The 27,705-nt window shown below is 39.7% G+C and overlaps 1 protein-coding gene across 2 annotated transcripts in view; it reads left to right on the top strand.

Moving 5' to 3' along the window:
• Positions 1 to 242: 242 nt before the first annotated feature.
• MSH2 (mutS homolog 2) overlaps positions 243 to 27,705 on the top strand; it is a 76,249-nt gene continuing 48,786 nt past the window's right edge. Inside the window, exons 1-7 of one of the 2 annotated variants that reach the window (XM_059078297.2) lie at positions 243 to 565; positions 7,507 to 7,661; positions 10,541 to 10,819; positions 12,494 to 12,640; positions 15,195 to 15,344; positions 16,233 to 16,366; positions 26,672 to 26,871. In XM_059078297.2, coding sequence (XP_058934280.1) covers positions 355 to 565; positions 7,507 to 7,661; positions 10,541 to 10,819; positions 12,494 to 12,640; positions 15,195 to 15,344; positions 16,233 to 16,366; positions 26,672 to 26,871 — 1,276 coding nt within the window. In that variant the 5' untranslated portion in view covers positions 243 to 354. The remainder of the gene's footprint in view (positions 566 to 7,506; positions 7,662 to 10,540; positions 10,820 to 12,493; positions 12,641 to 15,194; positions 15,345 to 16,232; positions 16,367 to 26,671; positions 26,872 to 27,705) is intronic. The other variant, XM_067007644.1, reaches the window with a different exon arrangement.

Here is a 27,705-nt window from a genome sequence, read left to right as displayed (position 1 = left end):
CCACCTGGTCTCCTAACTAGCTAACCATACACCGGGGACCCACACAAGTGTAGCCGAGAAAAGCCGAAGAACTGAATTCTTTCAAGGACGGCTGTCTGCCGGGGCGGCGCGCGACCTAGGCTCAAGCATGCGCAACAGACGGAGTCACCAGCGTGCGCGGGAAGCTGGGCCGCGTCCGATTATGATTGGCTGTCGCGGCGCACTCCCACCCACCGAAACGCAGCGCTGAATGCTGATTGGGTGTCTCCGCAGAGGCCGGACGCCGCACGGGGGGCAAGGGAGGGGAGGCGGGAAACAGCTTAGTGGGTGCGGGGTCGCGCAGTTCCATCAGGCAGGCGGCGGAGAGGTTCCGAAATGGCGGTGCAGCCGAAGGAGACGCTGCAGCTGGAGAGCGGGGCCGAGGTCGGCTTCGTGCGCTTCTTCCAGGGCATGCCGGAGAAGCCGACCACCACGGTGCGCCTCTTCGACCGGGGCGACTTCTACACGGCGCACCGGGAGGACGCGCTGCTGGCCGCCCGGGAGGTGTTCAAGACCCAGGGGGTGGTCAAGTACATGGGGCCGACAGGTGAGGGCGGGGACGGCGCGGGCTCAGGGGAGGACCCCGCGGAGTTGGCTTCTCTCAGGAAGTGGGAGGGTGTCGGGCAGGGAGACACGGGGGCGGGGACGCTGGTGCCTCGTGGGGGCACTGCGCGTGCTCCGGCCCCTGCCTGGCCGAGTGGGGCGCCACCCGCCCCCTGCCCTGCCTCTGCCCTGAGTCTGTCTCTCCGGAGCTGCCCCGGATCAGACCTAATAGCGTGCCAGGCTTCGTGCGAGGCGTTTTAACACATTGTTCTATTTAATTTTGCTGCAGTCCTCGTGGGTGTCTGCTTCTCGCTCCAGCCTTGTCGCTGTGGATATCATCACAAACGCCGCCAAGCCTCTCTATCACAAACACCAGTCCAGGATTGAGATTTAGAATAGAAGGGGGTTAGGGAGACCGTTTTATGTCACCAGCGTGATTTTGCCTGTTGGGCGAACGTGATTTATATCGCTGTTCAGCGCAGGGACCTATAGTGTCTGCTGTTAATAGGCAGTATTGCCAAGTGGTCAGGACCTCGAACTGGAGCCGGATTGCCTGGCTTCAAGTCGCAGCCCTCCACTTAGCAGCTGTGTGGCCTTGAGCTAGTCATGTATGTCTGTGCCTCTCAGCTCGGCATTCAGTGCCCTCGGTAACCCATCCCCATCGCTCTAGCATCATCTCTCCCTGGAAAGGTACAAACTTCTTACCCTCTTGTAGTTAGCTGTTTTGAACATCTAGTTTTATGTTAATCTCTTTTATCCCTGGCTCCTAGGAATGAACATAATAGGAGGAGTAAGGAGTTGTGGGTTTTAGTCCTGCCTCTGCCATATGCAGATGGAAGGTTACTGACAAAAGATGTTTCATTCATTAGGTAGACATTTATTTGTTTAAACATTAAAAAAAAATAAATTTATTTGTTTTTGGCTGCGTTGGTCTTCGTTGCTGCGCGCGGGCTTTCTCTAGTTGCGGCGAGCGGGGGCTACTCTTTTTGTTCCAGTGCGCGGGCTTCTCATTGCGGTGGCTTCTCTTATTGCGGAGCACGGGCTGTAGGTGCGCGGGCTTCAGTAGTTGTGACACGTGGGCTCAGTAGTTGTGGCTCGCAGGCTCTAGAGTGCAGGCTCAGTAGTTGCGGCAGACGGGTTTCAGTAGTTGTGGCACGCGGGCTCAGTATTTGTGGCTCATGGGCTCTAGAGCACAGGCTCAGTAGTTGTGGTGCACGGGCTTAGTTGCTCCGTGGCATGTGGGATCTTCCCGGACCAGGGTTCGAACCCGTGTCCCCTGCATTGGCAGGTGGATTCTTAACCACTGCAACACCAGGGAAGCCCAATAGACATTTATTGAGTGCTGCCTTGTCGGGCAGGGTTATGGGCACTGGGAGTACATAGATCAAAAGGCAGTATCCCCACCTTCACAGAGTTCCCCCTAGTGGAGAGAAAGGCAGAAGTAATTCCAATTACAGGTGAAGACCTATGGAGGATGCTCCATAACAAGTTGCCAAAGAGGCAGAGGCAGGATTGCCAAAGACTGAAGCCATCAGAAGAGGCATTACAAGAGAGGTTAAATTTCACCTGAGTCTTGAGAAACCCTGTACCCATTAGCAGGAACTTTCCGTTTCCCCTGAGTCCTCCCAAACCCAGGCAACTGCTAGTCTGCTTTCTCTCTCTAGATTTGCTTATAACGTTGGTCTTTTGTGACTGATTTCTTTCACTTAACATTTTCAAGGCTCATCTGTGTTATCAGTACTTTTTTTTTTTTTTTGTGTGTGTGTGTGTGTGTGTGGTACGTGGGCCTCTCACTGTTGTGGCCTCTCCCGTTGCGGGGCACAGGCTCCGGACGCGCAGTCTCAGTGGCCGTGGCTCACGGGCCCAGCCGCTCCCGGACCGGGGCACGAACCCGTGTCCCCTGCATCGGCAGGTGGATTCTCAACCACTGCGCCACCAGGGAAGCCCACTTCATTTCTTTTTATTGCCAAATATTCCATTGTATGGATATACAGTATTTTGTTTAATCCATTCGTTAGTTGATGGACATTTGGGCTGTTTCTTGAACTAATACTTTTAATGTCGTCTGTGCCCATTCTCTCCTTCCCTGTTGTGCCAGTGAAGAGATGAGCCTTTTTCTGTGGTCTGGATCCCCTCTCCTCTTCTCACAGATGGCTTTTCTGTTGATCATTTCTTCTCTCTTTGATTCATTCTTTTGGCATTTAGGCGTATTCATATCCTTTTAGCTACTTTTCTCTTACTTTTCAACAACTATCAAAACATTATTATAATAAATCCCTGTGAGGTGGGTTAGTAGCTTCAGTTTATTGATAAGGAATCTGAGTCCCTAAAAGAGGAAGTTCCTTATCTTTTTCCTCTTTTGCTGTCAGAACTCAGCTTAGAAGCATCTCCTCTTGGAAGCCTGTCTTAACTTCCATCTTAAGGCTGCCTGATTAGCTGCCCCTCTCATGTGTTCACTGCCCTAGGACCTTCTCCTTATCCTAGACACAGCACTTATTTTACTCTATGCCAATATACTGAAAGTTCCCAGAGGGCAGGAATTCTATCTTAACCAGTCTCTGCCTTTGAATCCCAGCACCTGGCACAGTGCCCACATGTAAGCAGACACATTATCAGCTGAATGAAGATGGGGGCTCCAAATTATTCTTGAAGCCCCCATACTTCAGACTTAAAGCATACAGCCAAGCTCTTCACCAGGAACATCCAGTGTGTCACAAACACTCCTTTGAGAGAAATAGTATCTTCGGAGGGTAACCTTTTTTTTTTTTTTTAAATAAATTTATTTATTTTATTTAATTTTTGGCTGCGTTGGGTCTTTGTTGCTTTGCGCGGACTTTCTCTGGTTGCAGCGAGTGGTGGCTACTCTTCATGGTGGTGCGTGGGCTTCTCATTGCGGTGGCTTCTCTTGTTGTGGAGCACGGGCTCTAGGCGCGCCGGCTTCAGTAGTTGTGGCACATGGGCTTAGTTGCTCCGTGGTATGTGGGATCTTCCTGGACCAGGGCTCGAACCCGTGTCCACTGCATTGGCAGGCGGATTCTTAACCACTGTGCCACCACGGAAGCCCGGAGGATAACCTTGATGGTTGGGCAGCCTATCTGGAGATTAGTAATGGAGGAAGTAGGGGAGGCCATGGTGGGGAGGGGAATCACCTCATTTGCCTCTTCACCCACCCACTCTTAAGAAATCAGCACTGGAGACTTCCCTGGCAGTCCAGTGGTTAGGACTCCATGCTTCCACTGCAGGGGGCACAGGATTGATTCCTGGTTGGGGAAAGATCCCACATGCTTCATGGTGTGATTAAAAAAAGAAAGAAGGAAAGAAAGAAATCTGTAGTGTTGTGAATGTGTTCCTGTTGAGTGTGTCTAGAAAAAGACTGAGGATTGACCTTGATCCCCCTGCCCTTGGCCTGGCAGATAACATTGATGTGCAAATAGTCAGGTATAAGTAATAGGGAGTGGTGGGGCTTGTGGATCTGAGAGTGCTTGTTCTTGTGTGCTAAGCATTCAAATTCAAATGCTTTAAAAACCCAGTGCTGGCCAGACAGCAACGCTGGTACATTCTATTGGGCTGATGATTTTTAAGACCTGTTTCTGAATTAGGTGCCAGACCAGTGTTATTTTGTCTTCTAAATTAAAGGATGATATAACACTGTTTTGAAATTCATTGCTGTTTTTACTGGAAGTTGCTGACCGATACTTACAGTGGCATTTATAAGTGTCTCTGGGAGAAATTCATCTCTAATTTTGTATTAACTCTGGTTCAGTGCTTTCCGTGAGCAAATTTTTTTAAATGATAATATTTTGTCATATGAGTAATGTTACTTATGTAGAGTTCAGCTGGATAAACTGATAGTGTGTTCAGTCATTCTGGTTTGCTTGAGACTGACCGGGGTTGGGGGGGGACCTCCTGGCATGCTGGACTTTCAGTACTAAAACTTGGGGAGTCTTGGGCAAAATGGGATGAGTTTCTCACCCTATGTGCTAGGCAAAAACAGGAAATAATTTAAATAGGGCCTACCATTCCACTGAGGTTCTGGTCCTGAGGGAGTCTTAATTGGGAGATGTGAGTCTGTTGCAGCCTGGATAGGCCTTAGATCCTGCTTATGCCTCTGAGAATGTTAGTACAGGCTTTGCTGAATGAGTAATGTTCACAGTAAACATAATTTTCATGCAGCTTTCCAAATGCAAGGTAAAGAAACAGCAGTATATTCAAGTCTGTAAAAATGTGGCCGTGTTGAACTTGCTGAGTTGAAAACTGGTGGCCTAAATAGTGTTTTCTTAAAAGTTTGAATTAATTGCCTGTATTTTAAAGATTGGGTAGTTTTATGAAAAAATTCAGATTTTGAGCTTCTTTTGAAAATTCTGCACAGTTGGAAACCCTGGGCAAATTAGCAGTAGGTTGGAGTTGAGTGGCTGCTCCCTCTGACCTACTGAGTCTAGATTTTTTTCCTTTACCCTGATGTGCTTTCCTTGTTTTGCCACAGTTCCCACCATTTGAAGTCATTTTTCATCTGTCAGTTGTGTTGTTCTTCCTTTGGCTTTCTCTGCTCATTAGATACCTGCCTGGTCCCTGTAGATATGTTTGCCAGTCCTGGGTTAGATCTTAAGGAATGTTCTAGGGAATAACTTTATAGAGGCAAGATTTGAGCCAGTTTTCAGGGTGTCTTTGACAGCAGGGGGGATTCTTTTTTTTTTTTTTTTGTCTGCATTGGGTCTTCATTGCTGTGCTCCGGCTTTCTCTAGTTGTGGCGAGCGGGGGGCTACTCATTGTTGCAGTGCGTGGGCTTCTCATTGTGGTGGCTTATCTTGTTGTGGAGCACAGGCTCTAGGCCTGTAGGCTTCAGTAGTTGCGGTGCGTGGGCTCTAGAGTGCAGGCTCAGTAGTTGTGGCACACAGGCAGCGGGGATTCTTGTCCATTACTTGCAACTAGTGAACTGATACTGAAAGTATCAGCTCCGTTTTGCTGTACAAAACAATTGTATTATGTCATTTAATTAATCTTTATGCTTATTTGTATTTGTACTTGATATGATCTATTGTTAAATTTAGGTTAAATCTTTCATAAGATCCAGAATTGTCAGAATAATCTACAAGTATAATCTGAATTACCTTTAAGTGAATAATTTGTATTACCTATATTATATGAAAATTGAATTTTAATTCCATTTGATGATGTGGGTGATTTTATCTATTTTGTAAAGAAATTGTTATTTACAAATCAAAACTAAGGTGAGACACTGTATTCCATCTAAGACAATTTTTTAGCCTTGGCACTATTGATATTTTGGACCGAAGAATTAATTTGTTACTGTGAGGGGCTATCCTGTGCACATTTAACAACATCCGTGCCTCTTCCTACTAGATTCTGTTTTTATTCCCTTTCCCCAGTTGTAACAACCAAAATGCCCCCCAGGCATTGACAGTTGTTCCCTAAGGGAGCATGATCCTCCGCTGAGAACCAGTGATGTAAGATGAAGGCCAGGAAGTTCGAAAACTCGTTGACTGGATAAGGGAAATAGATGCACTCACACTTTATAGGTGGTAGTGTTAATTGGTACAGCCAACCAAGGGGGATAGTCTGCAATATTTATAAAAATCACACATATCATCCTTTGATAAAATCCAGTTTTAGGACTTTATCTCACAGATACACTCAAATGTTTGTAGAGTGAAGCACATACAAGGTTATTCATGCAACATTGTTGTAATAACAAAGATTGGAAACAACCCATAGGTCCATCAGGAAGAGGCTAAATTATAGAAATTCCTGAGGTTCATTGGAACATTTGCAGCTGTAAACAGAAAGAAGCTGATTATGTACTGATGGAACAATCTCCAAAATACTATATCAAAGTTAAAAAAAAAAGATACAGTACAATGTGTAATTACTTATGTAAAAGAGGAAAAAAGCAGGGCCTTATATTTGCTTGTGTGTGCCTAGACTATGTTTGGAAATATATTCTATAAACTGATAACACTTGGGTGGTGAACTGGATGTGTAGGGGACAGTGGTGAAATGCAAGTCTCCTTTTTGATGTACCTTTTTGAGCCTTCAAGTATTTTTTCTTTTTTTCTTGTGTTTTGATGTGGACGATTTTTAAAGTCTTTATTGAATTTGTTACAGTATTGTTTCTGTTCCGTGTTTTGCTTTTTGGCTGCAAGCCATGTGGGATCCCACCTCCCTGACCAGGGATCGAACCCACACCCCCTGCATTGGAAGGCCAAGTCCCAACCACTGGGCCACCAGGGAAGTCTCTGAACCTTCAAGTTTTTTTTTTTTTTTTTTTTTTTTTTTTGGTATGCGGGCCTCTCACCGCCGCGGCCTCTCCCGTTGTGGAGCACAGGCTCCGGACGCGCAGGCCCAGCGGCCATGGCCCACGGGCCCAGCCGCTCCGCGGCACGTGGGATCCTCCCGGACCAGGGCACGAACCCGCGCCCCCTGCATCGGCAGGCGGACCCCCAACCACCGCGCCACCAGGGAAGCCCCAACCTTCAAGTTTTGAACTGTGTTACCTAGAACATTTTAGAACATTTTATAATGAATAATAACAAATTTATTTTTATGGACCTTTTGAAAAAAGTCCTATACAAATACTATTGTAGTTGTTACATAAGAGTTTTATTCAAACTTGTGAAAGACAAATGATAAAAAAGGACAAGTAGGATTAGCTGTATATATATTGGCTCATTCTTTTGTCTTTGTGTTTTCTCAATTCTTTATTTTGATGTGTAGGCTCCACAGGTGCAGGGGGTTATGTCTATCCACCATTTTATACCCTTCATCTACTAAAGTCTCCAGGACATGTAATAGGTGCTTGATAGTTTATTGAGTGAATGAATTATGGGAAAACAACATAGCTTGTGGGGAGGCATTGTGTTAGGTCTTCAACACTTATGACTTCAAATCCTCAAATCCCTAACATGTATTTTTAATATTTTTCTTTAGGAGCAAAGTCTCTGGAGAGTGTTGTGCTTAGTAAAATGAATTTTGAGTCTTTTGTAAAAGATCTTCTTCTAGTTCGTCAGTACAGAGTTGAAGTTTATAAGAATAGAGCTGGAAATAAGGCCTCCAAGGAGAATGATTGGTATTTGGCATTTAAGGTAATTATCTTCCTTTTAAATTTAGTTGTGTTTTTAACAGTAGACAAAATAAAAACATGAGAGAATTCTGTGTTGGTTTAATATTTTAGCCAGGTTGTGATAGTAAAATGCTGTGAGAAACTTTAATAATCTTTAGCATGTGGTTTTTAAAATCACAGTTTAATAGCAATTCAGAAATTCAGTAAATCCTTATTATGAGTATGAATACTCTGAGCTTTGTCACTGTCCCTAAAACCTAAATAATAAATAGCCTTTACATAAAGTTGAATACCAGCATTAAAGAAGATTTGATTTTTACTGTTTTTGAAGTAATATCACTGAAATTTACATATCCCAAATATCTATTCATACACGTTTGTAATGTGTTTGGATATTTGTATTTTCCTTTCACTTTCATTAGACTGTAATTTTTTTAGGAGTATGGCACTTTGTTTAATGCTGATCATATTCCTAGGTGTGCCTAGAAGGGCTTATTGATGTGCTTCTAATGCCTTCGTGGAGATGGGGGTACTATTTTGTTTTATTTAAGGACTATCTTTATTTTTAGTCTGTAAAATCATGTTTCTGTTTGTTCACACACAATACCTTCACATAAATATTGGATAATGGTTAAAATGTTGGGGAGGTGAGATTTATCCTTGAAAGGGAATAAATGTGTGGTAAGGCAGGACAGTGTTCTGGGCTTGTATTTGGCTGATCTCATTTCTCTGCATGACCTTGGCAAATTTCCCAGCCTTCTCCTGTATCTGTTTCTTTATAAACAGTAAAATTAGAAGGTTTTTAAGATGTTTTTCTGACCTGAAAGGCCTGTGAAAGTTTTTTTGTGAGGTTTAATACAATATTTCAACATTTGATGTTGGTGCTGCCCCAAATAGAATATTCTTTAATATTCCTTCCATATTGCCTGCTGTCACTACCCCCTGCCTTTGTAAATGTCGACGTTTACTGAAGATTATATCTGCGAGCATTTCTCATTCCTTATTATGGAATTTCCTCGGAATTTTCATTGCTACTTTACTGAGAAAAGTGGGACTTATAGTTTTATCCTACATTTTGAAAGATTTTAATAGAAAATTGAGGGTACCACAAAGTGATGTTTTTCTATCTCATTCTTCACAGAGCTCAGTTAGTAACAATGTGGGATCATGAGTTCAACTGATTAACTGGATTATCAGCCCATCACACCTCACTCCTTTGTGTCATCAGAATTCTTTGAGATGCATTGTTTTTAACCCTTATGTTTTAGATCAGATGGAAAAAACTCTTCAAATATGTATCTTTATCAGGTTAAAAGATAGTATCTTCATCCTGATATTTATTTTAAGAAGTTCAGATCTAATACTGCTAAAACTGATTTATCTTTTAATTTTTAGCTTATTGATTCTATTGTAAAGTATTAGTGATATTTAGGATAGTTGACCTCTATAATTGACATTTAAAAAAAATTATTTAATTTTTGGCCTTGCTGTGTGGCTTGCGGGATCTTACTTGATAAGCTAGCTACTAGTTCACTTTTGAGAGTTTTTTTAAGGTGTGTATAACCTGTGCGTGTAAATCCAAAGCATGTATGTGAAAATATGATGTTCACGTTTGTGATTGAATCAGTGCTTTTTAAATTTGAGTATCAGGTAATACTAGCTTTCCATTTCTTTTTTTTTGGGGGGGGGGGTCACAGGGATCGAACCTAAGACCCCTGCAGTGGAAGTGCGAAGTCTTGACTGCTAGACCGCCGGGGAACTTCCTCCATTTCATTTCTGATCCAGATTTTAATCAATAATCCATACATAGTACAGGATATTCAGAACCATATTGAGAAAAAATAAATGATTATCATGATTATGATGCTAAAGACATTTGAGAACTATTGATGGCTACTGGTTGCTTAAATTTGGCTTGTCACTGTGCTCATTTGGACTATTCCTGACTATCTCATGTTTCATACCGTGGTCCATCAGTTGCCCCAGAAATGCCTCACGTTAACAGCAACCTGTCAGTTTCTGATCATGTTGAAGTAGTTACCTACCAACTTGACACAGGTGGAGCCAAAAGCAAAGAAACTTGACCCTTTACTCACCTTGTACAGTCTTAAAGAGATTTCTAATCTTTTTGAAATTTAAAAAATAGGTCAGGGACTTCTCTTGTGGTCCAGTGGTTAAGATGCCGCACTCTCAATGCAGGGGGCCTGGGTTCGATCCCTGGTCAGGTAACTAGATCCCACCTGCCACAACTAAAGGTCCCGCATGCCGCAACTAAAAGATCTGCATGCCTCAACTAAAGATCCTATATGCTGCAACAAAGATCCCGTGTGCTGCAACTAAGACCCGGCACAGCCAAAAAAAAAAAAAAAAAAATGGTCAAAGACCCTTTATTTGGAAATCATTGATCTAGAAGAATCTCTGCATTTTACTAATAAATACATTGATATAGAGAGATGTCTATCCAAGGTTAATATTTAAGCTAATAATACTGTTTTTCTATGTGGTATAACTACTCAGTGAAAATTCTGATATGTGCAACCAATAGGTAGTTTGGCAGAGTGTAGAAATTTAGGCATACCATTGAGAAGGTTATCACTTTGGGTACCTCAATGATTGTGTGAGTGAGTGTAAACTTAGATGCCAAATTTCAAACTGAAAATCGCTTTTGATACTATTATTTTTAGATGTGCCCAAGTGTTCTGAAATTAATTGGAAAAGTAGGGAGGATACTTTATAGAAAATGTGGTAATATTAATTGGACTATATGGTTATAAGTAATTTTTTTTTGGTAAGAAAATGTTTCATTAATAAAATTCATCTAGGTTGGGTAATTTCTGTTGGTTAGTAAAGTTTTAAAGTACATTCAACAGTTTCTTAAAATTTTTCTTTATTTTTGCTTAGGCTTCTCCAGGTAATCTTTCTCAGTTTGAAGACATTCTCTTTGGTAACAACGATATGTCAGCTTCCATTGGTGTTGTGGGTGTTAAAATGTCTACAGTTGATGGCCAAAGACAGATTGGAGTTGGGTATGTTGACTCCATACAGAGGAAGCTAGGACTGTGTGAGTTTCCCGATAATGATCAATTCTCCAATCTGGAGGCTCTCCTGATTCAGATTGGACCAAAGGAATGTGTTTTACCAGGAGGAGAGACTGCTGGAGACATGGGAAAACTGAGGCAGGTAAGGAAATGGAGCATAGAGATAGAGGAGAATCCAAGGCTAGGAATGGCTCTAAATTAACATAATACTGTTTTACTTAAGGAAAAAAAATTAAAAGTCAAACCCTTTTAAATCTAATCACAACAGGGTTTTGAGGAATGTCTTGATGTTTATCTTTGATAGAAACTTTGTATCTTTAATAGGACTTAAGAAGGAGCTGTTTCTTGTTTAAGACTTTGTTCTACCTCAGATCATACCCCCTGCCCCTCCCCCTCCCAAAAGAGAAACTCAGTGCCATTTTAAAGGGATCACAATTGATAAAAGGAGTGCTTTCACAGTTGGGGGGTGCAGGGTGGGGAAGAGGTGATTTAGGGCCATTAAAGAAAAAAAAACTGTAACTGTATTTAGCATGGATATATCAAATAACTTGCAGTTCTTCAGGATTAATTTTTTTTTTTTTTTTTTTTTTTTTTTTGCGGTACGTGGGCCTCTTACTGTTGTGGCCTCCGGACGTGCAGGCCCAGCGGCCATGGCTCACGGGCCCAGCCGCTCCGCGGCATGTGGGATCCTCCCGGACCGGTGCACGAACCCACGTCCCCTGCATCGGCAGGTGGACTCTCAACCACTGCGCCACCAGGGAAGCCCCCAGGATTAATTTTTAATAGTTCAAGTGGAACTTCAGCTTATTGTTATTATTTTAATTAATTTTTGACTGCGTTGGGTCTTCGTTGCAGTGCGCTGGCTTCTCATCACGGTGGCTTCTCTTGCTGTGAAGCATGGTCTCTAGGCACACAGGTTTCGGTAGTTGTGGTATGCAGCCTCAGTAGTTGTGGCTTGTAGGCTCCAGAGCGCAAGCTCAGCAGTTGTGGCGCACGGGCTTAGTTGCTCCGCGGCAGGTGGGATCCTCCCGGACCAGGGCTCAAAACCGTGTCCCCTGTATTGGCAGGTGGATTCTTAACCATTGTGCCACCAGGGAAACCCTAGCCTCTTATTATTTTACTGATTCTTTTATTTTAACAGAATTCGATTTTGCTATTTGTATAGATACATGTTTTATTATTATTATTATTATTTGCGGTACGCGGGCCTCTCACTGTTGTGGCCTCTCCCGTTGCGGAGCACAGGCTCCGGACGCGCAGGCTCAGCGGCCATGGCTCACGGGCTTAGTTGCTCCGCGGCATGTGGGATCTTCCCAGACCGGGGCACGAACCCGCGTCCTCTGCATCGGCAGGCGGACTTTCAACCACTGTGCCACCGGGGAAGCCCATGGTTTATTATTTAGATATTTAAGAGATGTTGTATTCCCCCCAAGGATTCTTTTCTTCTCATGAGCCTCAAATACAATAAGAACTACTTGAGAGTTAGCATATCTGTGATGGGCATTTTTAGCATAAATAGTATTTAGGCAACTTTCCACAAGTATTATTCTGTTAAGAGATTTTACTATTGAAACTATTTTTTGAAAGCTTTATGTGAGCCTAATTTTAAATTTCCATGAAAATTTCATTTACAGATTTTAAAAATACATGTTAATACATATATTACCAATGTCTTCTTGCATGTTGTATAAAAATTTAATGTGGGTTAATAATTTGTTAAGCTGTTGTCACTTTATATTTGTCAGTGATACAGCTTTCCTTATTGCTTTTCTTGTTCCTTTTCTCCTAGTAATTAAAAATATTTCTTGTAAAATAGGTTATTCAGAGAGGAGGAATTCTGATCACAGAAAGAAAAAGAGCTGACTTTTCCACAAAAGATATTTATCAGGACCTCAACCGGTTGTTGAAAGGCAAGAAGGGAGAACAGATGAATAGTGCTGTGTTGCCAGAAATGGAGAATCAGGTATGTGGATTACAAATGTGAATTTACCATTAAATAGTGACCTTTTAGAAGGCTGCTTCTGTCATCTATATCTCAAAGCCTAAACTGGATTACTGATATTTAAATTTATTTTAATCTATGAAGAAGCTTGTGAAAAACTCAAGGACTGACTAGAAAAATTTAAACATAACCTTAAATATAATTTCATTATATTTACACAATATATATCCTTGGGGTAAGGAAGAGTTTATTGTTTTATTGGTTTCACCTGAAAGAGCCTGATTACTGTCACCTAAGTAGGTGAGGTAGCTTAGTTGTTTAGGGGGAAAAAGACCTATCAAAGTTTTATAATGTACGAGCTGTGGGGTTTTTAAAAATTACTTCAGTTTCATTATCTGTGGAGGATCGTTGTGGAGATTAGGAAGTAATAAGGGTGAAAGTATATACAGTGCATAAACAGTTCAAAAATTGGCACTGATTATGTATGTTCAGTGTAGAAATGAATATGCAAACAATGTAACTTTTTATGGGATTTTTCAGTGGTTGAAGTTTATCTTCAGTTTTTCAAATCTTTGAGGCAAGTATGGTTTGAGGGATGTATTTTTAGGGTAAAATATTAGAAACTCTTGACCAGGTTATTTGTGGATCACTGATAAGTAAAATGAAGAATTGTATATTTAAATAAGAGCAAACTCTAGCTTCTTATAATTTTGAAAATTGATTTCAAACTACAGTAGAGGCTATTATTACTATCATGATTTTGCAGTGATGGCTTATCACATAATAGTTTGATCCTTATAAACTAAGTTTACCTGTTTTACTTTTCTTGTGTGACAGAATCAAAAGCAGTTGTGTATGAGCAATAATCCCAATATAGACGTTCCCTGACTTATGATGGTTCAACTTACAATTTTTTTTTTTACTTTACAATGGTGCGAAAGTGATATGCATTCAGAAGAAACTATACTTCGCATTTTGACCTTTTCCTGGGCTAACAATACTCAGTGCAATTCTCTCGTGATGCTGGGCAGGGCAGCGTGCAGCAGCTCCCAACCAGCCATGCAGTCATAAGGGTTAAATGGCCAATACACTTAAAACCATGCTGTACCCATAAAACCATTCTGTTTTTCACTTTCAGCACAGTATTCAATAAATTTTGAGTTATTCAACTTTATTATAAAATAGGCTTTGTGTTAGATGATTTTGCCCAACTATAGGCTAATGTAATGCTCTGAGCATATTTAAGGTAGGTGAGGCTAAGCTACAGTGTTCAGTAGGTTAGGTGTATTAAATGCATTTTACATTTACGATGCGTTTGTTGGGATGTAACCCCATCATAAGTCAAGGCAGATCTGTATTAGAGAAACTTCAGCGTTGAAAATGGAAGAAGCTTTTAGGGCTACTAAAAGGTGTTATCATCTGTGCCTTCTGGTGACATAGCAGGAGATTCTTGTGACAACCTTATATATTTGTTAGAGTTTGGTAGAGGCAGATAGATGACTGTGTTATCAATTAGGAAATATATGCACATTCACAATGAATCTGGTATTGAATATAAGTAGAACTTGTCATTGGGCTATCAGTTTGATGTCCTTAGCTTCTTTATTTTATGTTATAGTAGTAATATAGGCATTTTATTTAAACTTTTTAATTAAATATACATATAGGAAAGTGCATATATCATAAGTGTATAACTAAATTTTCATAAATTATAAGTACCCACATGACCAACACCCATGAAACAGAATAGTACCAGCAACGTAAAGACCCTTTTTGTTTTCTTCCAGTTGTTATCTCCACCAAGAGTAACCCTGCTTCTTACCTCTGACAGTATGGATTAGTTTGGTCTGTTTTTGTAGTTTACATAAATGGACTCATACAGTTCATGCTCTTGTGTTTGATTTCTTTTGTTCAGTATCATGTTTGTGAGATTTATCTATATTGTTGCATGTTGTTGTGGATTGTTTGTGCTTATATCTGTTGTTGTGTGTAGTATTCCACAATGTGAACATGCCAGGCTGTATCCCTTTTACTCTTGGTGGACATTTGCATAATTTCTGCTTTTGGCTATTGTAAATAATGTTGCTGTTACAGTAAATTTTTACTTTCTGAAAATCATTTTTTATTTATTTAATTTATTATTTATTTTTGGCGGCGTTGGGTGTTCATTGCTGCGCGCGAGCTTTCTGTAGTTGTGGTGAGTGGGGGCTACTCTTCGTTGCGGTGCTTGGGCTTCAGTAGTTGTGGCTTGCAGGCTCCAGAGCGCAGGCTCAGTAGTTGTGGCACACGGGCTTAGTTGCTCCGCGGCATGTGGGATCTTCCCGGACCAGGGCTCGAACCTTGTCCCCTGCATTGACAGGCGGATTCTTAACCACTGCACCACCAGGGAAGTCCCTGAAAATCATTTTTTAGTCTTAGGTTTATTTAAACTTTGTCTGATTTTCTTGGTTTGGATTGGGAAAGAACAGGGAAAACGATAGTGTTTGAAATTTATTTTCATCTTGCCATTTGTTTTTTTAAAAAATCTCTGGAATTCTAGTGATAGTCATCTTTTATTTTAAATTCTTAATCTTAGGTTGCAGTTTCTTCATTGTGTGCAGTAATCAAGTTTCTAGAACTCTTATCAGATGATTCAAACTTTGGACAGTTTGAACTGACTACTTTTGACTTCAGCCAGTACATGAAATTGGATATTGCTGCAGTCAGAGGCCTTAACCTTTTCCAGGTAAAAAAAAATACATGGGTTAAAAATATTGAGTGGTTAAAAATGTTTCTCTCTCCCTCCCTCCCTCCCTCTCTCTCTCTCTCTCTCTCTCTCTCTCTCTCTCTCTCTCTCTATATATATATATATATATATATATATATATATATGTAAAAGACTCTTACTAAGGAGCTTAAATATTTTGAAATATTATACTTAAAACATATAGTTTTATGAATAATTTTGTGTATTAATAGCAGTTTTTAAAAATTACATTCTAAGAAGTTTTATGTCTAGAACTGCAGTAATTTGGTGGTTTTGGTTTGGGGGAAAATATACAGCAGAAAATCAGATTAACAGGTTGAAAGTTTGATTTTTGGATGAGGAACCTTTGTATACATTTCTATTTAATATTTGAAGAATGTTAAGTGTTTTTTCTTTGTTTGTTTTTACAAGTTTGGGGAGTGCAGGGGTTGTTGTTGTTGGTTTTTTTTTTTTTGGTATGCGGGCCTCTCACTGTTGTGGCCTCTCCCGTTGCGGAGTGCAGGCTCAGCAGCCATGGCTCACGGGCCTAGCCGCTCCGCGGCATGTCGGATCTTCCCGGACCGGGGCACGAACCCGCGTCGCCTGCATCGGCACGTGGACTCTCAACCACTGCGCCACCAGGGAAGCCTGGGGTTGGTTATTTTTAAATTTTTTTTTGGCTGCGTGGCTTGTGGGATTTTAGTTCTCCGACCAAGGATCGAACCCAGGCCCTCGGCAGTGTGAGTACAGAGTCCTAACCACTGGACTGCCAGGGAATTCCCAGTGTTAAGTGTTCTTGTTCCCCAAATTACTTAATCATTATTCAGGGCATAGTAAAGTTTTCACTAATGAGCGTGCCATTGTTCTATTTTATTTTTTGTTTACTAGGGTTCCGTTGAAGATACTACTGGCTCTCAGTCTCTGGCTGCATTGCTGAATAAATGCAAAACCCCTCAAGGACAAAGACTGGTTAACCAGTGGATTAAGCAGCCTCTCATGGACAAGAACAGAATAGAAGAGAGGTATATTACTAGTATACACTTTTTTAAGCTCTGAGTAACTTCCAGTCACTCCGTATGATTATACCACTTATTGTAACATGGAATTTTGCACCTATATTTTAGCATCTAACTGCACAGAAAGCTAATAAAGTAATAGAGTAGTTACGATTTAGATTGATTAAATAGCTTATTTTCTTAATTATTATTTTTCCTCCATTATGAAAAAGTAAAATTTTATTAGAGAGGTGGTATGGATAATGTCTCAGCATGAGCTTGGGAGCCGGGTGACCTTGGTTCATGTTAAGGCTCTACCACTTAGGAGCTCTGTTATATTGGCTGTTATTCAACCTCTGTGTGGCAGTTTCTTCCCTTTTAAAATGACAGTAATAACACACCTACTTCTTAGGGTTGTTATGAGGCTTTGATGATTTTCTGAGGATTAGATGATCTAATGTGTATAAAGTACTTTGAACAAGGTCTGGCACATAGGAAGCACTTATGCTTTATTATTCTAGAAAGGATTTAAGGCAGCCTAAATGTATTTCAGAAAATCTTTAAAATTGAGGAAATAAAAGTTATATAATGCTGCTGTCGTAATATAATTAGCATTGGAGTAGGTTTTATTTTTATTTTTTGTTTTAGATACAAGTTTTAAAACTTAAATGAAGTATACTTTGCATAAGAGCACAAATCCTAAATGTGCAGTTTGATGGATTTTCACAAAGTGAACGCATTGGTAGTAACACACAAGTCAAGAAACAACATAACTAGCATCCCAGAAACTCCCCTCAATTATCCTGATAGTTACTACCTCTCCTCACTTCAAGAGTAATTACTATCCTTCTAACATCATAGATTAATTAGTTTTGCCTGTTTTTGAACTGCATATAAATAAAAGAATTTTCTGTAGTGCACTCTTATGTTTGATAGTCTTTTTAAAAACATAATTGTAATCCTAATATAGTTTTGTGCCCTTGTTTTTTTCCCACTTGTGCTTACATTATCATAAGCATTTTTTAGCGTTGTTTTATGTTCATATTCAGCATTTTTAATAAGTACATAATATTTTATTGACTGGATATACTTTACCTTTTTCAATAATTAGGTTATTTCATGTGACCTTATTGTATACCTAATGTTTTCGATTTGGTAAATTAAGATATATTGCTAGGAGAGGTAAAAGAGAGTCAGTATTTTTATGGATTTGATGTTGTCAGATTGTTCAAGAATTTGTTGAATATCTACTGAATTCTGATGGTATAAAGCGTGGTGATCTCTTGACTATTTGGGACTCTGTGTATGCCAGGCAAACGTAAAATAGTTGATCAGTATCATAAGACACCCTGCAGATAATTACCAAGCTAAGTGTTGATCCTGTGGATTCTCAAGGGTCTTACAATAAAAATAACTCATGAAGTCAGTGATTCGTGGGTATGTTGATATATCATTGAAAATGCAAAAATTGAAATGCTAAGGCAACTTTCTGAAGCCAGGTTTGTTGGGGAAGAAAAGTGGAATTTAGTAACTTAAAATAAGAAATAGGAAGGATTGGATATTTGCAAGTAACTAAGGCAGTTTACAATTTTTAATTTTAATTATTTGTGAGTAAGTAACTACGTTACCGTGTGTCGAAAGTCCAACAGAACAGAAGGATATACAGTGATGAGTCTCTTACTCTTGTCTCCCAGTTTCCCAGTACTCTTTTCTCAGGGCCTCTACACAGCTCCAGGGACACATTTAGTATTGTACTCTATGTGAATTGCCAACACCTGCCCTGGGAGCAACTGGTCTTAATCAGTTTCTTGAGTATCCTACCATGGAAAGCCTGTACCTAAACAAGTAAAAGTTTATGTCCATTCTCCCTCATCTTTTAGTTGTTTCTTAAAAGAAATATTAGGTAATTTAAATAATTCCCAAGACCTAGGTCATTGGTTTTATTTTTAACTTTGGGCTTGTGGGAACAGGGCACGTGTCAGTGGTCCTCTTCCGGCCTAACAACTAGAGCCTGCATGTATTTAAACGCTTCAAAAACCTTACATACTATTACCAGAATAACAAATTATTTAGAAGACAAGATATCAAAATTATTATTTTTTGACTGTAAGTAAAGGTTATTTTCATAGGACATAGCAATAATTTCCAAAATCTGGTGGCCTTATAAGACTTATTAATTAGAAATAACATTTGCGAGAAAGTCTTTATAAGTCAAAATATGATCTACTAAGATAAGAGGAAATATTTTCACCTTTTTATCTTGGGCAGAATTTTTTTTTTTTTAACCAGCAATTACTAAGGCCTGTGGTTTTCAAAGCCAAATGCTGAAATTCCACAGACAAGGAAGAACAAGTTATACTCCTTAAGGCAGACTTTCATTGGGACAGTCTCCTTTTTTTTAATCACCGTTCCTCAATTCCACCTGCTGTGATACCTCATGCTTTCTAGTTAATGCCTTCCTGGGGTTCTCAGGGCAAGTCTATTAACTCCCTCTCTAAGCATTTAAGATTGATCTTCAGGATTACACACTGAATCAAGTTTTTTCTTTTTTAATATTTATTTATTTTTTTGGCTGCGTTGGGTCTTAGTTGCGGCGCGCAGGCTTAGTTGCCCTGCGGCATGTGGGATCTTAGTTCCCCGACCAGGGATCGAACCGGCGTTCCCTGCATTGCAGGACGGACTCTTAACCACTGGACCACCAGGGAAGTCCCCATTTTTTTCTGTTTTTTTTACTGTCATTGTTTTGGGATGATTTTCTAGCAGAGAAAGTGGTGGAAATCTCTACTCCACCCTCTTAAACAGTAAGTGAGGAGTTAATTTTAAAGTGTATGGCTGTGTGGTGAATTCTGTTAAGGAAAGCAAAGGTTTCTCTTTTTCTTCTATTTTTATTAGAGCAGACATAGGGACAGTTATGACTAGATCTTTGAGTTTGATGCATGTATCTTGTCCAGGACTGTAGCCCAGTGATAGGTTCAGGAACAATGATGAAAATAGGATTACTTTTAAGTTACTATCAGGCTCTTAGGAGGAAGAGAAGACAGGTTGCCTGGCACTGTGCTAAGCATCTCATGTTCATTAGCTGTGTGGTGATGGAGGCTGGCTTTAAAGCCAGGCTGGCCTGACTCCAGAGCCCATGCCCTTAAACGCTGTACTGTATTTCTGTTTTTTTATATAAATTTATTTTATTTATTTACTTTTGGCTGCGTTGGGTCTTCGTTGCTGCAGGCAGGCTTTCTCTAGTTGTGGCGAGCAGGGGCTGCTGTTTGTTGTGGTGCCCAGGCTTCTCATTGTGGTGGCTTCTTGTTGCGGAGCACGGGCTCTAGGTGTGCAGGCTTCAGTAGTCGCAATGCGTGGGCTCAGTAGTTGTGGCTCGTGGGCTTTAGAGCTCAGGCTCAGTAGTTGTGGTGCATGGGCTTAGTTGCTCCATGGCGTGTGGGATCTTCCCGGACCATTAGCAGGTGGATTCTTAACCACTGCGCCACCAGGGAAGTCCCTGTACTGTATTTCTTGTTTCTGTCAATTGTATTTAATTTGATCCAAGTTGGATTAACATCATAAGTGAAATGTACTATTTTGGCTTTTATTTAAGTTATATCCATGGAATTGCTTTATGTATTGTAATGCTCATTTTTCCATTCATTAAAACCTATTTGTACTGAGACTACAAATACTTTTTAGCTAATGGCTTAAATACTTTAATCTCCAATGAGAATTGATAAGTTATTACCTTTTAGGAGTGAGTTTCTGGATATTTCTTCCTTTTGTGCTTTATCTAACAATCAAATTAGGAATTATAAGAACACTGTCCATATTACTATTTTTGCACTTATTTTCTGAAAGGTCCAAAGAGTCCTCATGTTTGCACATACACTAGGACTATTACTGTTACTTTTAATCTTCTGGGATTTTTTTTGTTTTTGTTTTTTTGTCTTTCCATAGATTCATCTGAAGCCTTTGTAATTGCCCCATGTTTTTTCAAAGTTAGAATTCTTTAAAGAACATTGACTGTATGTTAGCATATGAAATAGTTCACTCGTGAAATTGCTGATGATATCATTTGCATATGTTGAATTTGTTATTCTTATTGCCTTCTAGTTTAAAACTGAGTATTTCTTTTTCTATGACATTTAATATGATTAATGTAGCAATCTTTCCACTTTTTTTTTTTTTTTTTTTTTTTTGCGGTACGCGGGCCTCTCACTGTTGTGGCCTCTCCCGTTGCAGAGCACAGGCTCCGGACGCGCAGGCTCAGCGGCCATGGCTCAAGGGCCTAGCTGCTCCGTGGCATGTGAGATCTTCCCGGACCGGGGCTCGAACCCGTGTCCCCTGCATCGGCAGGCGGATTCTCAACCACTGCGCCACCAGGAAAGCCCGATCCTATCTCTTTAAATCCCAACTATTTAGAATATAGGCAAATGAAATACCCCAAAATGAGGTTCCCCAGCTCCCATAGGAATTCTCTGCTTTCTTACTTGTATCACATTTCATTGCATTTTGTATCTTGGTTGTTACTCAGCACTAACTGTAAGATGCAACATGTCCTTCTCCTCCATTAGATTGAAAATTCCTTGAAAGCATGTTCTTTTCTTTTATATTTTGCCATACTTTTTTTTCTTTTTTAATTTTCTCAAGCCTAGGTAGCAGATTATTTGCTATTTAATGTATCAAATGAGTGGTTCTGTCTGCCTTAAACCATGTGAAGAACAGATAAAGAAGAGGCTCAAAAACTTGTATTTAGGTACCAGATTTGTTCTCAGCCATATGAATAAGCTGTCATGAAATTCCAGTCAACTGTTCTTACAGTGAGAGATCAGAAGTGCTGGTTTTAAAGAACAGAATGGTGATTTTAAAATATCAAAAATTTCATGACTTATTTTATAATTTATTCTTTTGGAATTTTAGAGATTAACTGACCCTAAAAATTATCTTGTATTCCAGTCAACTTGTGAGTTAATGTATCAAATTGTGACAGCTGAGTAATTTTGAGTAGGTTGACAGGTATACTCTGTTTTGCCAACACTAACTTTGGTACTTCTGAAATTGTGATTTGAAAGTGGTATTGTCATGGAAACAGTAGAGCAGTCTTTTTTTAAAAAAACCTCTGTTAGGCAGAACACAAACTAATACTATAATTATTTCTGAAATGGCATATTGAATAGACTTGTGAAACTAGCAATTTATTAGACTTAAAAAAAATAAATTTATTTATTTATTTTTGGCTGCACTGGGTCTTCGTTGCTGTGCATGAGCTTTCTCTAGTTGCGGTGAGCAGGGACTATTCTTCACTGCGGTGCATGGGTTTCTTATTGTGGTGGCTTCTCATTGCAGAGGACAGGCTCTACCTGCGCGGGCTTCATTAGTTGTGGCGCACGGGGGCTTAGTTGCTCCGTGGCATGTGGAATCTACCCGGACTAGGGCTCGAACCCGTGTTGCCTGCATTGTCAGGCGGATTCCTAACCACTGTGCCACCAGGGAAGTCCATTATTAGACTTTTAATGATATCCAGACCAAAGACTGAGGGGGCTGTGTATCTTGCCTTGTGCTATGTGTTTTAGAAGCTTTTTCATTCCCTTGCTGTTTTACTTCTTAATACTCTTTCTGGAACTTTATGCTGTTTTTTTAAATTAAAGTATAGTTGATTTACAATGTGTTAATTTCTGCTGTACAGCAAGGTGATTCAGTTATGTATATACATTCTTTTTTTATATTCTTTTTCATGATGGTTTCTTATAGGATATCGAATATAGTTCCATTTGCTGTACAGTAGGACCTTGTTGTTTATCCGTTCTATATATAATAGCTTACATCTGCTAACTCCAACCTCCCACTCAATCCCTCTTGCCCTTGGCAACCACAAGTCTGTTCTGTATGTCCATGAGTCTGTTGCTGTTTTGTAGATAGATTCATTTGTGTCATATTTTAGAATCCACATATAAGTGATATACGGTATTTGTCTTTCTCTTTCTGACTGACTTAGTATGGTAATATCTAGTTGCATCCATGTTGCTGCAAATGGCTTTATTTCGTTCTTTTTCATTCCTGAGTATTATTCCATTATATATATATATACTACATCTTCTTTATCCATTCATTCATCGATGGACATTAGGTTGCTTCCATGTCTTGGCTATTGTGAATAGTCCTGCTGTGAACATAGGGGGTGCATGTATCTTTTTGAATTATAGTTTTGTCTGGGTATATGCCCAGGAATGGGATTGCTGGATCATATGGTAATTCTATTTTTAGTATTCTGGGGAACCTCCATACTGTTTTCCAAGTGGCTGCACCAACTTACATTCCCACCTTTTCTCCACACCCTCTCCGACATTTGTTACTTGTAGACTTTTTAGTGGTGGCCATTCTGACTGGTGTGAGGTGATACCTCATTGTAGTTTTTTTTTTTTTTTTAAACTTACTTATTTATTTATTTTTGGCTGTGTTGGGTCTTCGTTTCTTTGCGAGGGCTTTCTCTAGTCGTGGCAAGCGGGGGCCACTCACTGTAGCGGCCTCTCTTGTTGTGGAGCACAGGCTCCAGATGCGCAGGCTCAGTAGCTGTGGCTCACGGGCCTAGTTGCTCAGTGGCATGTGGGATCTTCCCAGCAGGGCTCAAACCCATGTCCCCTTCATTGGCAGGCGGACTCTCAACCACTGCACCACCCGGGAAGCCCCTCATTTTAGTTTTGATTTGCATTTCTCTATGTTGAAAAGATGTTGAGCATCTTTTCATGTGCTTATTGGGCATCTGTATGTCTTCTTTGGAGAAATGTCTATTTAGATCTTCTGCCCGTTTTTTGATTGGGTTGTTTGGTTTTTTGTTGTTGAGTTGTATGAGCTGTTTGTATATTTTGGAAATTAAGCTCTTGTCAGTGGCATTGTTGGCAAATATTTTCTCCCAGTCTGTAGGATGTCTTCTTTTTGTTTGTGGTTTCCTTTGCTGTGCAAAAGCTTCTAAGTTTGATTAGGTCCCATTGTTTATTTTTGTTTTTATTTCTATTGCCTTGGGAGACTGAGCTAAGAAAACATTGGTAGGATTTATGTCAGAGAATGTTTTACAAAATTATGATCTCTTCTAGGAGTTTTATGGCATCATGTCTTATGTTTAAGTCTTTAAGTTATTTTGAGTTTATTTTTGTGTGTGGTATGAGGCTGTTTTCAGCTTCATTGATGTATGTGTGTCTGTCCCAACTTTCCCAACACCACTTGCTGAAGAGACCATCTTTTTGCCATTGTATATTCTTGCCTCCTTGGTTGAAGATTAATTGACCGTAGGTGTGTGGGTTTAATTCTGGGCTCTCTATTCTGTGGAACTTTATGCTCTTGAACAATGTTGGTTACTTATGATTCTGTGGTCAGCTTGAGAGGAAACAGTGATAAGATACTTGGTGGAACAGCAAAGAAGCATAGGGAGATTCTAGATCAGAAATGTCTTCTCTATGGTTACTTACCATTTATGGAGAGTGGCCTAAGGAGTTTTAGGAAAAGAAGAGGAAAAGAAAGATGAGGTAGGTGAAGCCAACATCAGGATTCTTTCATCCTTTTCCTGACCCCCTTAAACTTCTCTTCCTCCTTTATCATGAGAACTCAGAAATTGCTTGTGATTGTTAGAACTCACTTTTTTAAACTGTTTCGGGCCAGAGAATCGCTTGAGAAGCTCATTGCAGTTTCACAGGTGGGCCCCAACCTTGGGGATTCTGTATTCCACCTCCAAGTGATTTAATATGGGTAATCTTGGATCAAACTTGGAGAAGCCCAGTTAGAGCCAGAGGATTAGCTAGGAAGGCCCAAATTTGCTGTGATTTGGCTGCATCCCTTACTCAGTTTTGTTTGCTTTGTTTTTAAAATCTAGAGTACAAGCCATAGAAATCTTTTCTGGAGCAGTAAGTGCCTGAATACTTCTGTTTGTTTATATAGCCTGTGACTGGTTTGCAATACAAGCTTGGTAGCAGATTATTTCCCCACTAATTTGGCATTTGCTATAACAAATATATCTACTACCAACTCCCTAAATATTATCATGACATTCTATAGAGTTTGTTATTTTTCTCTTTATTTTCATCTTTTAAAGTGATTCAAGGTCCTTTAAACCAGTGGCCTAGCCTGGGGCTGTACTCCCCTCCCCTGCCGCCTCTGGGACATTTGGCAGTGTCTGGAGACATTTTGTGTTGTTACTCTGGAAAGAGTATAGTGGGTGGAATTCAGGGATGCTGTTAAACAGCACAGAACAACCCCTCACAGCAAAGAATTATCTAGCCTAAATGTCAATATTGCTGAGGTTGCAAAATCTTTTTTTTTTTTTTTTTAACTTTTTACTTTATATTGGAGTATAGCTGATTAACAATGTTGTGATAGTTTCAGGTGCACAGCAAAGCGACTCAGCCGTACATAAACATGTATCCATTCTCCCTCAGGCTCCCCTCCCATCCAGGCTGCCACATACCAAGGTTGCAAAATCTTGCTTTAATATTTGTAGTCATTATATGATTACTACAGGGGCAGCATATTTTTCCCTTCATATGACATGCTAGATGAACATTATGATGATGCAGGAATTGTAAATGCTGATGGAGAGATCAGTAAATAGTTAAGAAATTTAGAAAGCTGATTTGGTTCCTTTTCCTGTTCCTGTGCAATTTGAGGATGAATTTACTACTCATATAGTTTTTACAAATGTAAGGAAAATGGTAGTTCATCTGATAGCGTTCTAAACCTAGGATTGTCTTCTGTGCCCACGCCATTTCCCCTACCTTTGAATGTTAAAGTTTACCTTTCAGCTATTACTTCAATACCATCTACTACATAGTTTTTCATACTGCATGTTGTGACCCAGTGGTGGGTTGTGAAGTTAGTGTAGCAGGTATAACTAGCATTTTTGAAAAGTTAAATACAATAGAAAAATAAAAGAGTGCACCACATAGAGTAAGAGTTAAGTTTTGTCTTATAAAACCTATTTTAATTATATGTTGTCAGGGAGGAAATTTTCTTTTTCCTACTACTCTCCTAGTTCTTTGGCTGTGGCCCTATGAATTGGACTGACAAAAGGCAGATTAACAAGAGAAAAAACAAACAAGTTTATGCTTACATGTGGGAGCACTCAGAGATGAGTAACTCTAGGGTTAGTTGGAACTCGGGCTTATATAGCATCTTAGCAAAGGAACAATAAATTTTCAGAGAAGTGACAAGACAAAGGAAAAGGACTTTGAGTTCCTAGGGCTACAAATTGTGGGAAGGGAAAAGTATGGAAACTAAAGGTAGATAAAGGCTAGCTGGTAGGGTTATGTAGGTTCCTCTGTTGCCATCTCCAGGCTGTTAAGGGTCTAAAGTTGAGATTAATTGTTGTCCTTCCTGGTAAAGAAGGAAGGGGGAGCCCCTTGGTAAATTGATGTCCTGGTTTTGGGCAAATAGGGAGAAGGCAAAGAGCTTTCCTTCTTTCTGCTCCTTCTCAATTGTCCTCAACTAAAAATAGCCCTTAAGGACCAAAGTAGTCCTTATGGACACTAGAGTGGCATGTTTTGAGGTGGCTTATTTTGCCCGCTACAATATCTGTGCATGTGTGTGCTGGGTCATGATGTAAAACTATTTTTCTTGCTGTGGATTACGGGGAAAAAAATGGAAAGACACTGATTCCAATAAATTACAAAAACAATATTAGCTGCGTGTTTGATAGTTCTTGAAACAAGCTAAGATCTTACTTATTGATTTTTGTGAAGCAATAAACTTATTTCAGTTTTTTAATTAGAAAATTTTGGCTTTGTACTATCATGAGGTAATTTTAGAATGCATTTTGAATTTATAAGACTTTCTGATAGAGTAAGTATTGAATTTGGCAACATTCTTGAATTGTAGTTCTGTTTCATTAAAGATGTTTCATTAAAGATCATTTTGGCTTTGTACTATCATGAGGTAATTTTAGAATACATTTTGAATTTATAAGACTTTCTGATAGAGTAAGTATTGAATTTGGCAACATTCTTGAATTGTAATTCTGTTTCATTAAAGATTATTTTTTCCATGTGCAATAATGTATCAATATCAACAGTCCCAATAATGAGATTCCTCTATTTAAGAAATGTCAATTTGATGAAAGGCAAACAAAATTGGGTATATTTCAGTATCATATGATACTACTTAACTAAACATTAATTTGGTTATTAACTAATCACAAACTGCTTGCATCACAGTGTTATGGAGCTTTCCATCCTCTACAAAAAACTAATATTTCAGAATAGGTTCAAGCTTCTTACATGGAGTTTTTGAGTTGAGACATGCACCTAGTTGACAAATTTTAGTTTCATACTAAATATTTAAGATTAATTCTAGTATAATTTATTTCAGATTAAATTTAGTAGAAGCTTTTGTAGAAGATGCAGAATTGAGGCAGAGTTTACAAGAAGATTTACTTCGTCGATTTCCAGATCTTAACCGACTTGCCAAGAAATTTCAAAGACAAGCAGCAAACTTACAAGATTGTTACCGACTCTATCAGGGTATAAATCAACTCCCTAATGTTATTCAGGCTCTGGAAAAATATGAAGGTAATAAAATGATTTTGTTTTTGTCTTCCTTCACTTTCAATATACTGAGCAAATGTTCTGCCCTTTTAAAGTTGGTTCTGGTTACTCATCTTTTAAGTTTTCCTAATAGGCTTGTATTGCCCTCTGGCTGTATCACAGAAGCCAAAAGTCATGAGACAGTTTAGAATTTTTGTTTTTTAGAAATGAATATTAGGATTACGAGGTTTATTAATAGGTGTCTTGCACTAACAGTGGCAGTTGAACAGGGTTTGATTGCTAAAGACTCACAGGACCCGAAATGACAGTGCTTAAACAAATATATGGTTTATTACGGGAAAAGGATACAGTCTAGCAGCTGCACTAAAGTAAGGATAATGCATGACAGCCAAAGGCTGTCACAGCAAGGGGGCCAGGGAGGTCAGGTGCAGGTACCTATAAAAAGGTCCTTGGTGAGGTGCACCTCATGAGGTAAAAAAGCCATCCTTGTCCCTGCATCTTCCTCTTGTACCTGTACTTAGTGAAGTTTCTGAAAGCCTACATTTCCATATTCCATTCACTCCACTGGCTTCAGCCCTGACCACTGTACTGAAATGGCATTTGCTACGTGACTTAACTTGTTGCTAAATTCAATGAACACGGTCCAGTCCTTATCTTACTAGGTTTCACTGGAGAGTGTGACAGGCTTTTTTGCCTCCCGGTTTTATTGAGATATAATTGACATATAACATTGTATAAATTTAGGTGTACAATGCGATTTGATATGTACATATATACTATGTAAATGATCACCACAATAAGTTTAGTTAACATCGTCACCTCGTAGTTTTTTTTCTTATGATGAGACTTTTTAAGGTC

Source organism: Kogia breviceps, chromosome 11, assembly GCF_026419965.1.
Source record: "Kogia breviceps isolate mKogBre1 chromosome 11, mKogBre1 haplotype 1, whole genome shotgun sequence".
NCBI lineage: Eukaryota > Metazoa > Chordata > Mammalia > Artiodactyla > Physeteridae > Kogia > Kogia breviceps.
The sequence above is the reverse complement of the archived record's forward strand: the minus strand, read 5'-3'. Positions and strand labels throughout refer to the sequence as shown.